At 38.0% G+C, this 17,526-nt stretch overlaps 1 protein-coding gene across 1 annotated transcript in view; it reads right to left on the bottom strand.

The window, feature by feature from the left end:
- Nucleotides 1-17,526, bottom strand: part of LOC149289865 (vacuolar protein sorting-associated protein VTA1 homolog) — a 99,497-nt gene that overhangs the window by 55,811 nt on the left and 26,160 nt on the right. The window contains exon 2 of the mRNA XM_089490165.1: nt 15,846-15,940. Within this exon, the coding sequence (XP_089346291.1) occupies nt 15,846-15,940 (95 nt within the window). The remainder of the gene's footprint in view (nt 1-15,845; nt 15,941-17,526) is intronic.

Here is a 17,526-nt window from a genome sequence, read left to right as displayed (position 1 = left end):
GAAAACCCCCACACAATCTAAACAATTGTAGAAATATACATACATACATTATTAAGTAGTGTGTGGTGTATAAAGTAAACTAGGGGTTTGCAGGAGAGTTGAATATTTCAAGCTTCTCCCACATGAGGGGCCGAGCTGGCCCTGCATAATGCATAGTGGAGTAAAACCTTCAACTCACCTGCAAACACCTTGTTTAGTTAATATACCCAAAGCTTCATGAAATATAAACCTTACCTTAACCATTTGAGTGGCAGAGGGCAGGTCAACCAACATCTCGAATTAGAGGCAGGTAGATTTCCAGTGCTACTCAAGCACTTTTTATCTGCCACTAGACCAAACTGAAAGCATATTAAAGTGCTTCTTATAAACCTTTACCTTAAACTATAGGGCATTATAAATGTTTAGACTTGATACAACCTTCTCTAATGTTCTGTTCCTTCATGGCAAGTTTGCCAAATGAAGGTGATACCGTTACTCATATAACTGTATTATCCTTACATGTTACTCGGGCTGTCATCTTTACATGCTATTACATGCTTATTTCTGGCAGAGCATCAGTTAAAATACAGAATATGATTTACTGGGAGATGGACCTACACACTACCTATGGGCAGAAGGTATGGCACAAAGTGGAGTATGAGGATGCTAAGGGCACTGCGAAAAGAAGATGCTGGTTTGCACATGGTCGGATGTGCAATATTTCATGTGAGTGCAATTGATACATTACCTATATTTGCTACTAGATAAATATACTGCACCATTGGGTGTCTGGTTCTCTTTTCTAGCATATGCCGGGGAATACAAGAAATATCCAAAAGCCTGAAAACCTTAATATTCTTGAATATTGATTCATTGGTTGAAATTGCCTACACTATTATGGTTGTCTTTCTTTCCTTTTTTCTTATATGAGTGCCCCAAGTGGATCTTTTTTGATACATTATGGGGAGTAAGATGCAAGAGAGACAGAGATATTGTGGGAAGCAAAAATTTGTTTTCATGCATGTCATTTTAATGACAGCCACATATATTAGAATATATGTGATATATTAGGAGGCTATCCTGAACCTAGACTGTTACATTTTTGTAACGCAGACATTTTGAATGCATCATAAAGGAAATTCTGGTAAAAGTGGTCATTTCACAATTGAAGCCAATGGACTTGCCCAATATGCAAGGTACATTGCCTACTATGGTGACAACAAGTATACCTGGGTACTTCCCAGGGCTGGCTGGCTGGCTGGCTGGCTGGCTGCCTGGAGCTTGTTCTCCCTTGTTCATTATAGAAGGCAGTTGGACTTTGTTAGGGTTGTGAGTAGACAGGGGGAAGGCAAGTGAGCAGGGCATATCACTAACCATTGCTTTCATGCCCAGAGATTAAAATAGAAGCAGTTTTCCCAGATTATGTTCCCACAGATCATCAAAATTTTCACCAGAATCAGTTTGTATACATAAACTCCAATACGTGAAATCCATAGCATGCACTTATTGGGTGTTACTTTTAAGATAATTTCATAAGGTTTGCGCTTATTTGCATCAACTTAAGTTACGAAATGTTTAATTTGCTTTTTGACTGCTGGATAATTAACAACTTGCCTTTGTATATTTTACTAGTCACTAGTAGAAAAGGAAAGGTCATGAAGACCCAAGGGGGCCTTAGTGTCCACAAATGGAGACTGAGACAACAGAGGCTCTCTTAGATGACACATTAGCTCTGATGAATGAGAGACTAAGTTCTGTAACTGTACTAGAATGCACTATGTTGCATTTATTCTAAAATATTTGTTACATTTTATTCTAAATAAGTGTTAGATTTTGAATAAAAAATTGAAATAAATTTTTAATTGGGTTCTGATTTTTTTTTTTTAAATTAAAGATATTACCAATTTAAAATGAACATAAGCAGATCTAAAAATGTCATCCATAATCCTAAAATAGGGTTAGTAGTCATGTAGCGATATCTTTGGATTCCCTTCACCAGTTTTTAGTCTGGTCTGCAAATCTTTTTCTCAGCTATGGGACAACAGTGACATTTAAGAGTACGGGTTTGAATTACTGTTTGTCAAACAGTCATGGTTGTCGAGGAAGAACTTTAATTTAAAGTAAAATGCTTAGAAGATTATCTAAATATCTTAACTTCCTTTTAAAAAAAATGTTAAAGGAAATAGGTTTTACAAAGATGAGAATTAAACACTTGACATTCAATGATCATTTTGTGTTTTTGCACAATGAGGCTACATAGGTCTAGCTCTCACTGTACCCTGGAGGGTACTATGCCATACAATTCTCTATTTATCACTGGGCATTTGAGGACTGCAATTCAGTGTAGTCTTCCTTCACTGTAGAACAGTGACAATATATGATGGGGTCATTTTCTTAACACAGCTCCCTTTAGATCGACAACAATTCAAACACTAAGCTTATTTTTAAGAGACAGAATGGTCTCCGTTAACAGGACAAGGCTTGTCTTTCGTTTCAATGTATTTCTTTGCCTGGGATATTTTCAGTGTTTACCATTAAGTCTCAGGTTTTTACCCCAATCTCAGACCCTCCAGGTGAATGGGGATATTCCCTGACGGTCGCTGTCTACAGCCAATCCCTTTATATATATATTTTATACTGTATATATTAGCTAGAAAATGTATTTTACTACCATTATAGGATTTAAAACTTTACTGTCAGTGCATATTACACTTCCGCTCCCGAAACATAAGCAAAGGAAGTGATTTTAAGAAATGTAGCTATGCTGAAAGCTGCAACAAATGCAATTTAAAGCCATATCTAAAAGCAAATGAGTTTTCCTTTTCTGGAAAAATAACTATTTTCAGCAACAATTCATTTTACCATACAGCTGGCTGGGAAGTCTTACCAGGACACAAGCCTATAAATCAATCCCTTCCCACAGGAATGGGATAAAAGCCTCAACATAAGTGTCTCATTTCATATTTACATCAACATCCAATAATCAACCCATAGTACCTGCTCCAGTTGGATAGCCCTTGAACATTAGGTACTGTAAGTGGAACTCTAAAGGAAAATTGGACCTAAGGAAATGAAGGGAAAAACGTGGTTGAAGGTAGGATATTTTTCTTCCCAAAGGGGTAGACCACAAAAATGTAAAGGGACCACACAGCTATCATATGATGGCTGCAGTGCCCTATTAAAGACACAGTATTAGGATGTTAGCTGGCAGGTCCCTCTTTGAGCCAGTATATCTTAAGATGTGTTCATTTTTTATATTAACTGTTACTTCCCCCCCTATGGTAGGAGTGCTTCAGAATCTGCTGGTGCTCTGTTAATAAACTGTAATGTCATATACACCATATGACAAAGTATGTGGACACCTGGCCATTACATCCACACTATATAGAAACATAGAAAGTGACGGCAGATAAGAACCAGTAGGCCCATCCAGTCTGCCCAACCTCTGAGTACTTTCCTTTAGTACTTGCCCTTATCCTATATCTAGCTTGGCCTTATGCCTATCTAGGGCTGCAACTAACGATTATTTTAATAATCGATTAGTTGGCCGATTATTTTTTCGATTAATCGGATAAAAAAAAAAAAAATTAAATTTAAAATGTAATAAAAAACGTACAATTTACACTTTCATCTCTTTATCACAATGGCCTCTCTCTATTCACCTTCTTATTTTACTGACATAATAATAAAAGCTACAAGAACCCAAACACAGTGTTTCTCAAACTAGGTCTTAATACAAAGTTATTAGTAAATATTAATTCATATGTTAACTATTTTTCATATTTAATAAAAACTATGAGAAAAAAGCCTAAATTTTTTTTTATTTACCAAACGGCCCCCGGTTATGCACATCTGACCCCCAGCTTGCCACTCTGCCCCCATATATGCCTTATACCTCTTATATGCCAGTGATATGCAACTGAGCCCCCTGATATACCTTTTACCCCAGATATGTTTTATGCCCCCGATATGCCTAATATCGATATGCCTTATACCCCCTATATGCAACTGAGCCCCCTGATATACCTTTTACCCCCAGATATGTTTTATGCCCCCCTGATATGCCTTATACCCCCTATAACTCACCCATACACCACTCTGGATTTTATCGATTAGTTGTTTCAGCCCTATGCCTATCCCACGCTTGCTTAAATGACTTTACTGTATTAACATCTACCACTTCTGCTGGGAGGCTATTCCATGCGTCCACTACCCTTTCCGTAAAGTAATATTTTCTGATGTTACCATTAAACCTTTGCCCCTCTAGTTTATGCTTGTGTCCTCTTGTTGTGGTAGTATTTCTCCTTTTTAATAAACTCTTCCTTTACCTTGTTGATTCCCTTTAAGTATTTAAATGTTTCTATCATATCCCCCCTGTCACGTCTTTCTTCCAGGCTATATAGGTTAAGATCCTTTAACCTGTCCTGGTAAGGTTTATCTTGTAATCCATAGACCATTTTAGTAGCCCTTCTCTGCACGTTCTCCAACATTTCTATATCCTTCTGGAGATACGGTCTCCAGTACTGTACACAATACTCCAAGTGAGGTCTCACCAGTGATCTGTACAACGGCATGAGCACTTCCCTCTTTCTACTGCTAATACGTCTCGCTATACAACCAAGCATTCTGCTAGCATTACCTGCTGCTCTACTGCATTGCCTGCCTACCTTTAAATCCTCAGAAATAATTACCCCTAAATCCCTTTCCTCACACGTTGAGGTAAGGACAGTATCAAATATTCTATACTCTGCCCTTGGGTTTTTATGCTCCAGGTGCATTACTTTGCATTTATCTACATTAAATGCCAATTGCCACAGCTCTGACCATTTTTCCAGTTTACCTAGATCGTTTGCCATTTTGCTTCTTCCTCCAGGAACATCAACCCTGTTGCAAATTTTTGTGTCGTCAGCAAATAAACATACCTTTCCATCAAGACCATCTGCAATATCACTAATAAAAATATTAAAGAGAATGGGTCCAAGTACAGATCCCTGAGGTATCCCACTGGTAACAAGACCTTGTTCTGAATATACGCCATTCACTACAACCCTCTGTTGTCTGTCACTCAGCCACTCCTTAATCCATTCAACAACATTGGGATCTAAACCCAGAGATTGCAGTTTATTTATAAGTCTTCTATGTGGGACAGTGTCAAAGGCCTTACTGAAATCCAGATACGCAATGTCTACTGCACCACCTTGATCAATTACTTTAGTCACCCAATCAAAAAAATCAATAAGATTTGTTTGGCAAGATCTTCCTGAGGAAAACCCATGTGACTTCAGATGTTCAACAATCCTTTCCTTTAACATTGTTTCCATTAATTTCCCCACTACAGATGTAAGACTAACTGGCCTGTAGTTGCCCGACTCCTCCCTACTGCCTTTTTTGTGAATGGGCACAACATTCGCTACTTTCCAATCCCCAGGGACAACTCCCGTTACCTATGATTCGTTAAATATATCAGTTAACGGTTTTGCTAGTACACCCCCAAGCTCTTTTAATAACTTGGGGTGTATCCCATCAGGCCCCATCGACTTTGTTGTCTTTACCTTAGACAACTGAAGTAGAACCTCCGCCTCGATAAACTCACATATTTCAAATGATTCAGTCTTTTTTCCCAGCTGAGGTCCCATTCCATCATTTTCATCTGTAAAAACTGAACAGAAATATTCATTGAGGCAGTCAGCTAAACCTTTATCCTCTTCTACATATATTCCTTTTGTTTTTAGTCTAACTAATCCTTGTTTAACTTTCCTTTTCTCATTTATATATATCTAAAAAATGTTTTATCTCCATTTTTTACTGAGAGGGCAATTCGTTCTTCTGCATGTGATTTGCCAGCTCTTATAACTTTCTTTGCCTTTTCTACTAAAGGCTAACTTCTTGTCTTTCACGATTTTGGCCACTTCTGCAGAGTACCACAGCGGTTTCCTTAATTTTTTACTCTTACTGACCAGCCTAATACAATTTTCTGTTATCTTCAATAAAACAGCTTTTACAAAATCCCATTTCTCCTGAACGCCATTTAAATTGTGCAGTCTGATAATGACTCCTCTACACTTATTCTCATTTTAGAAAAGTCAGCTTTTCTAAAATCTAAAACTTTTGTTTTTGTGTGGTGTGACGGTCACTGTTCGTATATTAAACCACACAGACTGATGATCACTAGATCCCAAACTTCCACCTACAGAAATATCTGTTAACAAATCTCCTTACGAGTTGGTTCCTCAACTACCCGTTTTAAAGATAATCCCAGTAAGGAGTTTAGAATATCCGCACTTTCGTTTTCCAGTTTACATCAGGGAGATTAAAGTCACCCATGATTATAACACTCCCTTTCACTGTCATGCTAGCTATTTCCTCCACTAGTAGATTATCTAGTTCTTGTACTTGTCCCGGGGGTCTATAAATCACACCTATGCGAGTTACTTTACTTTTGCCAAATCGTACTGTAACCCAAACCGACTCTAAGTTCTCCTCGTGTTAAATTAGATTTTATGTTATTTTTCACATATAGGGCCACCCCTCCCCCTTTCTTGCCCTTTCTGTCTTTTCTATATAAAAAGAGTACCCCGGTATTGATATGTCCCAGTCATTTTTCTCATTATACCATGTCTCAGTAACAGCCACTATATCAGCATTCTCAGTTGCCCTAACTGTTACAAGTTCATGGATCTTATTCCCTAAACTGCGAGCATTTGTAGACATGACCTTTAGCTTGTCATTTAACACCGATGCTGCAATCGCTTTCTGTCCTTGCTTTGGGGGGCAAAATATATGCTTCTCCCTATTACCTGTATAGACCAAGACCTAAAGTTTATGGCCTTGCCTCCTAATTATTGAGTTTAGGTGTTTCAGCTACACCCATTACTAAGAGGTGTATAAAACCTGGCTGTAGAAGGGGTCCTACTGAAGAGGATAGAGACTTTAAAGGTGGCACTGTCATAGGACGCCACTTTTGCCACAAGTCAGTTGATTTGCGTTGCGTTGCGTTGGCAGCCACCTTGTAGCGTACGGAAACAGAGTGCTGGGATAGGTGCCTTGGCCACATGAAGGTGTAAATCACAGCACAGGGGTACCTCTTAGCTCACCAACAGGCCAATGATCCCTACTGCCCTTAAAACAGTGATGGGGAAGCTGGAAAATTGGGACTGCCTCACACAAAATGGGACATATAAGACGTACGCATTAAACTGTTCTAACTGTCTGCTAAATCTAGACTTAGATTTGTTTTTAAATAAATTAGTTGCTTGTTCTTCTCTGATAGGATTATTTTCCTTTAACATAATACAATTTTAAAAGCTTGTTGACTACCCTTTAATAGAATTATCTATTGAATAAATGAAAACCTTATTTAACAGCTCTAGTAAACATTCCACTCCACCCCCCAAAACAAAATTATATATATATATCTAGGACATGGGCTTGCCCCTTTGTAGTCACAAATGAAAATATAAGTTGGTCTTCCCCAAATGCCCTGAATCCCTTTAATTTTGTTTTCGCAGAAACGAACATATGGAAAATACATAGCAACAATACACATCTGTTCAATGCCTTCCCTTCAGGCATCTCGCACAAAAGAAAGGACATTTTGTGGTTGGGTTTATTTTGGAGAAGGGCTTTTAGAATCAAGCACCAAGATAATGAAGGATATATTATATCGTGTCAGAAACAAATGTGATCATATTTACACAAGACACTAAGATGAAAATGATTTTGAGTGGAAATTGTTTTTGAAAAATTAGGGCACAAAAAAGGAATTAAGATGATGAAAGATCACAGAACGTTTAACAAACCCACAGAAACGGTAACGATGTGTCAAACATCACTTGTGGGTAGGGAAATTTGGAGGGGGGGGGGGAATTAAATAAATAAATAAAAAAATTACGTAATCTAACTGACTGAGAAAGTGCTATATCCTATCTCAAAGGATGACAGACAAGGCTTTAAACAAGTAGCAGATGTTTTATCTCGATAAGAGAAAAAAAAAAACGTTAGGTTCACTAAAATTACAGACAGGGCTGTGAGCATTCAACAAGAAATTGAATCACGAGCTTTATTCGCACATGGAACAATACTAACCAGATATGTATTATAATAAGAAAAGCAAACTATTTTGCACAGGGGGATAACATGCATATTATATTTTTGCATCCACACAAATTGTACATTAAAAAAAGGCGGCTTTTTTTATTATTTTTAATTTGTGACACCTTCCATATGGCTGCCTAAGCATTAAAAATAAACCATATATTAAATGGACATTCCAGTGTCCCAAGGGCCTCCTAAACAATCAACATGTGTGAAAGTACTTTGTAAGTACTTTCATACGCATTGTCTAAAGTTTTACGGAAAAGTGTGCCTACCAAGCTGTGTTCCGATATTTCATGGCACTAGTTGGCTCCCAAGTCTGGGGCACTCGCTGAGCCAATACTGGAGCTGACTACCAGTATGTCACGTGCCAGGAGATGTGTTCAGCCAAACAACTCCTGCATGGAAAATAACTGTGGGTGTTTGTTTTAGATTACCAAAAAGTATTTTAGTCCATGGAACAGAGCAAAAAAGACCACTGATCAGGATCATGAGCATGCATGTTCTTTGCGAGAGACGGTGTTGCCATAAGATAGACTAGGTGGGCTTGGGTCCCCAATGGCCTTTTTTAAGGGGTTTATGGGAGAGGAAAGCAAAGATGCTGTGACCTAATGATAATCACGTTCTCTAGATCAGTCTTTTTTGTTACGGGAACGTACAGTTAAATTAAGTTTGAGAATTAGGTGCCATCAGAAGACCTTTATAGTCTTACTCTGCTCAAACATATTAAAGCTCTCCTGGGGAAAACCTCAGAAAACCACGCTACAGATTACTTAGTACCTAGAGTCTATACCATATAACTCAATTTGTCATACGCAGAGTTTGCAACCATGTACTCTTCTTTCTTAGGAACACCTACTGTACATTGAGGTTGAGTAGGCCAGGAACTTCCCATGATAAAATATAGCAACTAATTACACAATTTGTTGCTATCAACAGCTAAACAGATTCTAACATTCGTCCCATTGAGAACCAATGGTTGCATTTACATTTTAAGTATCTCATAAAAACTAAAAAGCAGTGTTATGTATTGGGTACGATGGGCAAGTTTATAATTAACGGTTTCCTCCAATTTGTATGTGAGTAGATCAAACAATTTATTAGGCAGGGCTCCATAAAACGTTTGTTACATTTTTTAATGCATTATTAGAGCATAAGAACTGCTTTAAAAAATACTTCTCAAAAAATATCTAAAGCAGGGGGGCAACAGCTAAAGGTCCAGATCTTTTGAAACTACATATCCCGTAATGCTCTGCTAACCATTGTTTTGCTGACCATTGTGACCAAGAGAATCCTTGGAGTTTGCTCTAAAATTCTCTCTCTTTTTCTTCTGTGTACACAGGTATACTGTCCCCGTATAGACACCTAGAAAGTGACGGCACATATAGTCTGCCCAAACTCTGAATACTTTCTTTAGTCCCTGGCATTATCTTATATCTAACTTAGCTTTATGCCTATCCCATGCGTGTTTAAACGCCTTCACTGTATTAACCACTTCTGCTGGAAGGCTACACCATTCCATTAACGTCCCCACTACTGATGTAAGAGACACTGTGTACAACCTACCACTTAAAACCTCTACAGCAAGTTAATATTTTCAAACTGCATTGTTTAAAGTCACTTTCCCCTTTTGTGGACAGCCTTGTGTACAGATAAACGTATGGCCAACGAAGCTGATGGGCTTTACAATGCATCTCATAACAGTAGTGTTTTTTTTACAAAGCACTTTGTTCTATAAAACTGTGTTATTGCACCATCATATGCAACAGCTCTGTACAATTAAATAACGTATAATGGATTTCAAACCACGGAATGTATTGGTCTTTCCAGATATATTTCATTGTGTCACCAAATTAGTCATTTCTGGCCCATTTGCTCACTAATATCGATAGTCGGAAGATACACCCTGTCCCTAATGATTCATTTCATTGGGATTACTTGGGGTGGATCTGCATATTTAGGCCACACCAAGCTAGAGGACACTGACCTCATTAGTGTTCACAAAAGAAAAGATATGATGTAGGAGATATGAGGGCCCTACCCAAAACTAGTGCACACAGATTAGTTTTGACTGGGTACAATTAAGAGAGACTTTTGGAATACTCATCCCATTAACTAAAGACATAGCATAAAACTGTACTCAGGGTTGCTGCTGATTTTGCAGTTAAAGCATATGATGCATATGATTAATGCCTAGTGGGCCCCCTACAAGCCTAGGAGCTGGGGGGCAAAGAAAAGTGGTAAGTGCATACGGGGAATTCTGCAGAATCCCTCCACGCACTTCTAAAGGTGACAACATGAAAATTTAAAGGGACTGCTCCAGCCAACATATGCAAGTTAATGGATAGGATAGCTGTAGTGATGATAGTGGCCATGGAGGAGGTACTGCCGTAGGCCTGACCCAAGATAAAAGGTAAATACTGGCTGTAAGGCAAGCCAACCCTGGTGAGCATCTCTTCAAGAAGAACCAAGCTGGCCCTGTATAATGCATAGTTAATGCACGGAAATGATTGATTTAACTAAGCATTAAGCACACCTGGCCGGTCCATCCTGTAGGAGAAAAGTATTGCATAGGGAATTTGAGAAGTTGAAATGTAAACAAGGATCGGGATAAGGTATAAATATTTATATGCTTCAAAGAAAGCAGTCAAACAAAACTGGATGGAAACCACCTTTTTGTTTCTCAAACACATGTTATATTATTAAAAAGGTTACAATCTGGCAATGCAGATGGATTTAGGAGCCCCGTGACAAGGTAGCTAGCTGCCAAAATTCTGTGTGAAATGCAAATGCTTTATTACACCACATCCAGTGGATTTGAATAGGTCCATGGTAAGACCCATACTTCTGCAATCTCCACTAACCCAGTTACTCTTTGTTCTACAGAACCCCTGCTACTCTACTTTGAATCCTATTTCTAAAACAGGCTTGTTTATTTATCATGGATAGTTTATGCAAACAGTACTTTGATATGGTAACGATGGAACAAAACAGCGGCATCTATGGTGCTGCAAAGCACGTCACAAAATTAGAAATGAAAAGTAGTAACGAAGAACGAGTACATTGTTTCAAAAATGAACAGGTATGCTTTCGAGTACTGCATTTTGAATGATAGACACACCAGTGAAGACAGTATGTCACTCAAATATCGGAACACTATTGATTTACTATAATATTACTGTTTAAACCCAGATTTGCCTACTCAGTGGTTTTTAATGAGCTAAATGAGCAGCGTTTCACTTACAAACACCACTGATATCGTTTTCTTTCAAGAACTTCTGGGTGTACTATGCATGCACCCAATTCTTACTCCAACAGTGACAACAGAACACTAGCCACGGGTGATGACACAGGAGCTGGGACCGATATTAATAAAAGAATAACAAAACAAACAAAAAAAAAAAGTATGAATACTCATCTTATAGAGCTGTGCAAATCTGTTACCAACGTTGTCAAGATACACCTGGTAATTATTATATCAATGATTAAACTGAACTAAAATTGATTTTATCAGTGATGATCGCAGTCATTGATACTGTTGTTGTACTATGCTGACATGTATATCAAGGGAAATAGCTAACTATTTACTTAAGTGCCGAAAGATATACTCCACATGTGGAAGTCTGATGCCTTTTGTACTTACTTAAAGTATTCTTCTGAAACCATGTGGATATCTCAGAGGTTGTAAGTAACACAATAAATTATTCCGACAACCAAAAGCAAAAAATATCTATAAGAATTTCACCTAAATAGAGTATTCCACATTAACAGGGGAACTTTTCAAAGGAAGTGTATACTGATGGTTCAATAAAACATTTGAATGAGGAAAATAAGTTGTGTTTTTTCAACTAACAGTATATGGAGAAATACAGAACTTGCAAAAAGGGAAATGGAGACATACCAAACAATTCTATCTAGAGGTACTTCAACAGAAATTAGTAATACAGAACATGCACAAAACAAGCTAAGGAACATAGAAAGGAGGTCACAAGTTACACCCAAGCAGCCATGTTACCAAATATCTTTGTAAAAATAAAATATTAAAAAGCGGTATGTTGACATTCATGGTAAACAGATGGTACATCGGCATTCTGAAAACATGAATATGAGTAACATTCGGGTGAAATGAGATGCAGGGACTACAGGTATAATTACATTTCAAACCCACAATGCCTTGACACTAGAAAGACCTTTCAGACTCTCAAAGAAGTGGATAGCAGCGCACAATGGATATGGATTGGGTTATGGGTGTGTATGTTATATGTTATGTTATGCCACTTTATTAGGTACACCTGTTCAACTGCTTGTTTACACAAATAGCTAATCAGCCAATCACATGGCAGCAACTCAATGCATTAAGGCATGTAGATGTGGTCAAGACAACTTGCTGAAGTTCAAACCGAGCATCAGAATGGGGAAGAAAATGGATTTAAGTGACTTTGAACGTGGCATGAATGTTGGTCCCAGACGGGCTGGTCCGAATTTCATAAACTGCTGATCTACTGGGATTTTCACATACAACCATCTCTACGGTTTACAAAGAATGGTCAGAAAAAACAAACAGTAAGCGGCAGCTGTGTGGATGAAAATGCCTTGTTGATGTCAGAGGTCAGAGGAGAATGGGCAGACAGGTTCGAGATTGCAACCAAGGTATGCAAAATACCATCTTTGAACGCACAACACATCAAACCTTGAAGCAGATGGGCTACAGCAGCAGAAGACCACACCGGGAGCCACTCCTGTCAGCTAAGAACAGGAAACCGAAGCTACAATTCGCACAAGCTCACAAAATCGGACCATGGAAGACTGGAAGAATGTTGCTTGGTCTTATGGGTCTCGATTCCAGATGAGACATTCAGATGGCAGTGCCAGACTTTGGCATAACAACATGAAAGCATGGATCCATCCTGCCTTGTATCAACGGTTCAGATGGTGGTGGTGTATTGGTGTGGGGGACATTTCCTTGGCAGAGTTTGGGCCCCTTAGTACCAATTGAGCATCATTTAAATGTGACAGCCTACCTGAGTATTGTTGCTGACCATTTCCATCCCTTCATGACCACAGTGTGCCCATCTTCTGATGGCTACTTCTAGCAGGATAATGCACACAAAGCTCACATCATCTCCAACTGGTTTCTTGAACATGATAATGAATTCACTTTACTCCAAAAGCCTCCACAGTCACCAGATCTCAATCAAATAGAGCACCTTTGAGATGTGGTGAAAGGGAGATTTGCATTGTGGATGTGGAGCCAACAAATTTGCAGCAACTGTGGGATGACATTATGTCCAAAAGGGACCAAAAACTCTGAGGAATGTTTCCAGCCCCTTGTACAAAGTATGCCACAAAGAATGAAGGCAGTTCTGAAAGCAAAAGGGGGTCCAACCAGGTACTAGCAATATGTACCTAATAAAGTGACCAGTGAGTGTATACCATTCAATGTAACCAGTGTATGCACATGAATTAAACAACTGGTTATCAGGAGATTTTATTTTTCTCTTGTGGCTCAGTGGTCACAGCTACGATCTTGCTGGCATCAACTACATACAGCTGCTGAATAAGATGACACAATCCCGCAACGAGACTACTAGACCTGGAGGGTTCAATTTTTAAACACTGGTCTGAACTACACATGCTTAGAAATAGTCAGGATTTCATGGAAGGAGATACTTAAAACACTAAATATAGCTAACTGAAACATCTACATTAGAGTCCCATCTAGAGTTTAGTACTTACGCCATTATACACTAAATCTGTTAAATCAACAAACTCATTGATTTTTGTGGTTTAGTAGAAGCCTGTTTTCCTTCTCAAAAACACCTGACTGGCAGGTTTGTTTCTAATAAAAATTAAATTATCAGTAATTACTTTCCCTTTTCACACATAAGTTTACAAACGTAACCACCACACTGTGTTTTCCGTGTTGTTAGAGGCAATTAGGATTTGTTCTCAAGGCAGGCAGTTTAACTAGCTGTCGAAAAATAAAACAAAAGTCAACAAAACCTTCTAAATGAGTAACGAAAGACAAAGCAATGTGTATCCAGATGGTTATTGTTAAAGGAACTTTTCATTTCAGGGCAAAGTATGTACTTCATTTAGCTATTGATGTTCTGACAGGACAAGTGCCTTTCGGCACGTCACTTTCTACAAAGCTTTTCAACAGCCACCAAACAAAGATGGAACACGGAGAAAAAAAAGCGGTGAGCAAATGGTGAAAGAACAAGGTCATTATGACCATGATGTACTGGATAATCCCGATTATAACTGAACCATGTGGTTATCTGGAACGTGCTAATTGAAGTGTGGACTACATCTCAATCAGCACTTTTTAAAACACACCTAATAGTAAAAGTGGCATATGGGAGAAAAAAAAACCACAGAAAATAAAATGCCAACATACATTGCGAATTGTTCACCAAGTCGGCACAACTATAAATTCTCAATACCAGAATCAGATTTCACATTTGACTGAAAGGATTTTGTAACATATTGCAAAAATCTATAATACTTGGGGAGGGGTAGGATATTATACACACCATAGTTAGCAAAAATTGAATGTCCAAGGCCAAGATATTGGCAAAATTGTGACAGCATTTAGGACTATGAATTAGAGAACAGGCTAAATCTTTAGTGCCAGAAATAATCTATTTCAGTAACTCCCCAAGCGGTAACAGTAACACCAATGCATGGCAGTGCTTATGAAGTAGGGCCCTGCAAAAATGTAATTTTTCAAATCGAATCGCTACTGCTTATTTTAGTCTACATCAAAATGTCTTTAAAGATTTGAAACGTTCAATTCTCATTGATCGATCAGTCCCTCCACATGCAGTAAATGCATAGAGAAGCACTAGATACCAATAACAAAAATTATGGTGTTTTTGGTATCTTGTGCTTCTCCAAGCCTCAAATATTAAGCCAATATCACAACCTCATGCTGACGAGTCCCATTAAGGACGAAACAGCTGTCCATCAGTGGTGATCTGGCTATTGGACCTCTTTCCCAAGTTCTGTCTAAAGGCTGTGGTACAGCGCACATTTGCTCTCAAGGGATCCATGTACAAAGTGGATATAGAGGCGGATTGTGATCATTGTTGACCTCATTAGCATGTGCTTACGCAGAATGACCTGTGATTGTGGCAGCAGCACAAGATTACTGAGGGAAAAAGCCTTCTGGTAACAGTAACACGAATATCAATATTTCATATGTGAGAGTCAATAGTATACACCAAGTTAAACACACAGGAGTACCGCATGAAAACGATACATAGAAATTAAAAATCATACCTGGGAACTGCTCAGGTTTGACTCAGAGTCTCCAGGTAAAGATCTGCTTCCTGGATTTCAAGTTGGTTTCTCCTTTCTCTGGTCAAGGGAGCGGTGTTTGACCACACCACTGCCCAGATTCTACTACAATAAAGGCTGTCTTGGCCTTTACTTGCCCCTAGTTTAATAACAATGATCCTAATAGGCAAAGCTCAGACCAAAGGGCGTTTTATCATTAAACTATGATCCTTTTGTAGTGGGTTATGCAGAACTGTGATTACTGTAGCTGTAAATGTAGCCATTTCATATGGAATTACAAACAACCTATTTCGCAGTACTGTACTAGAGGGCAAAATCATCATGGCTAGCAGAGTGAATAGATCAATAGAATCAAATGTAGAAATACATTTGTAATCCACTTTAAACCAGACAGTTGTTTTATGTGTTCATTTAAACTGTTACATATAAAGCACATTAGACATACATAAGCATGCAAAGAGCTTACTTACAGTTTCTAACTGATCCATAAGCTTAGACAAGAATTTGCGGCACTCCGGGGACTTGCTATCAATCTTCATCCCAGTCTGCATGGCATATAAACGGCCTGCATATTTGAAGAAATGATACATATGAGTGTTAATACCAGATCATTACTCAAGAGAGAAAATCTACTTATTACAAAAATTTTTTAAATAAAAATCTCTGGTACTTATTAAAGTAGAAAATTTTTTTACCACTGCATACACATTGAGGAAATGTTGGTGTGATGTCATTTTGCTCAAATAAACTTAATTAGTCTGCAGACCTGGAAGCTGCCATTGTTTTCAGTCATGTGACATTTAGGGTGACTTTACCTGCTGAAACACTACAGTTGATTAGTTGTTTATGGCAGTGGTTATGAAGTAGGGCCCTGCAAAAATAACATTTTTCAAATCAGCTACTGCTGCTTTTAGTCTACATCAGAAGTTCAGGTCTCACAGGCCGCTGCCTCCCTCTATCGATCAGCCCCTCTACGCACAGTAAATCCATGGAGATACTGAATGGAGAAGCATAAGATACCAATAACAAAAAATATGGTGTTTTTGGTATCTTGTGCTTCTCCAAGTCTGAAGTATTAAGCCAGTATCACAACCTCATGCTGTTGGGTCCCATTTAGGGCGGAACGGTTGTCCATCAGTGGTGATCTCTTTCCCAAGTTCCGTCTAAAGGCTGCCCATGTATAAAGCGGATATAGAGGTGTAACGTGATCATTGCTGACCTTATTTGCATGTGCCTACCCAGAAACCCTTGTGGTTGTGGCAGCACCACAAGATTTCTGAGGGAAAAAACAAGCCTACTGGCTTGTCTGATGAATATAGATTAGTGCTTAATAATGCTTCTGCTATCTCCTTAATTTTTCCATCACCTTTACCCACCATAACTATATGTTTAAGAGTGTAAAACAATGCATTACATTTTTCCAATGGTAGATATGATTCCTATTCAAATTTTTGGTCAAGATTCAATTCAACCACAAAAATGTAAAAAATTGCAGGGCCCTATAAGGAAATCCTCTATAGGTTTTCATCAGTCAAAGACTGATCCACTGTTCTGTGTACCTAGCAGCAGATCAAGCTCAGGTGTATATATAATATATACATAGACTGCTCTAAGATGACAGTACTAAAACCTGTACAAATGATTAATATGTAGCTGCCTGAAAACATCATGCAAAAAGTAGAACCGTTTAAAAAAAGGAAACTGCAAAATACTTCTTTATTGATAAGAATTGCCATAAAGACTGAATACTATAGGAATCAATTACTTGTTTCATTTTAATTGATCAATTACGATATATTTCCCATTTATTTGGTGATCAATCTCTTGGTATAAGCATCAATTTTAATCAAATTTATGGCTCAAAAAACTAATATATAGCCAACAAGGAGAACTTTACCAAACAAAATGCATCCAGGTATAATGATGTGTCCTATAATTGGAAAAGACCAATATAAGGGCCAGATCTGTAAAATATATTTATTATTGGCTATTATAATCATAATATTGTTAAATTGGTTACTTGTTTTTTTTATTGTGCATTATGTGTTTGTTTTTTAAATCCCTATAACAGATTTTTATATTCTTGATATTATGGGGATATTGTCATACTCTATTTAATAAATAAAAAAAGTGGTTCCAGTTCTATATTAC

This window comes from Sceloporus occidentalis, unplaced genomic scaffold (assembly GCF_023333645.1).
Source record: "Sceloporus occidentalis isolate IW3139 unplaced genomic scaffold, rSceOcc1.0.p SCAF_42, whole genome shotgun sequence".
Classification (NCBI taxonomy): Eukaryota; Metazoa; Chordata; class Lepidosauria; order Squamata; family Phrynosomatidae; genus Sceloporus; species Sceloporus occidentalis.
This window is presented reverse-complemented; position numbering and strand designations above follow the sequence as displayed.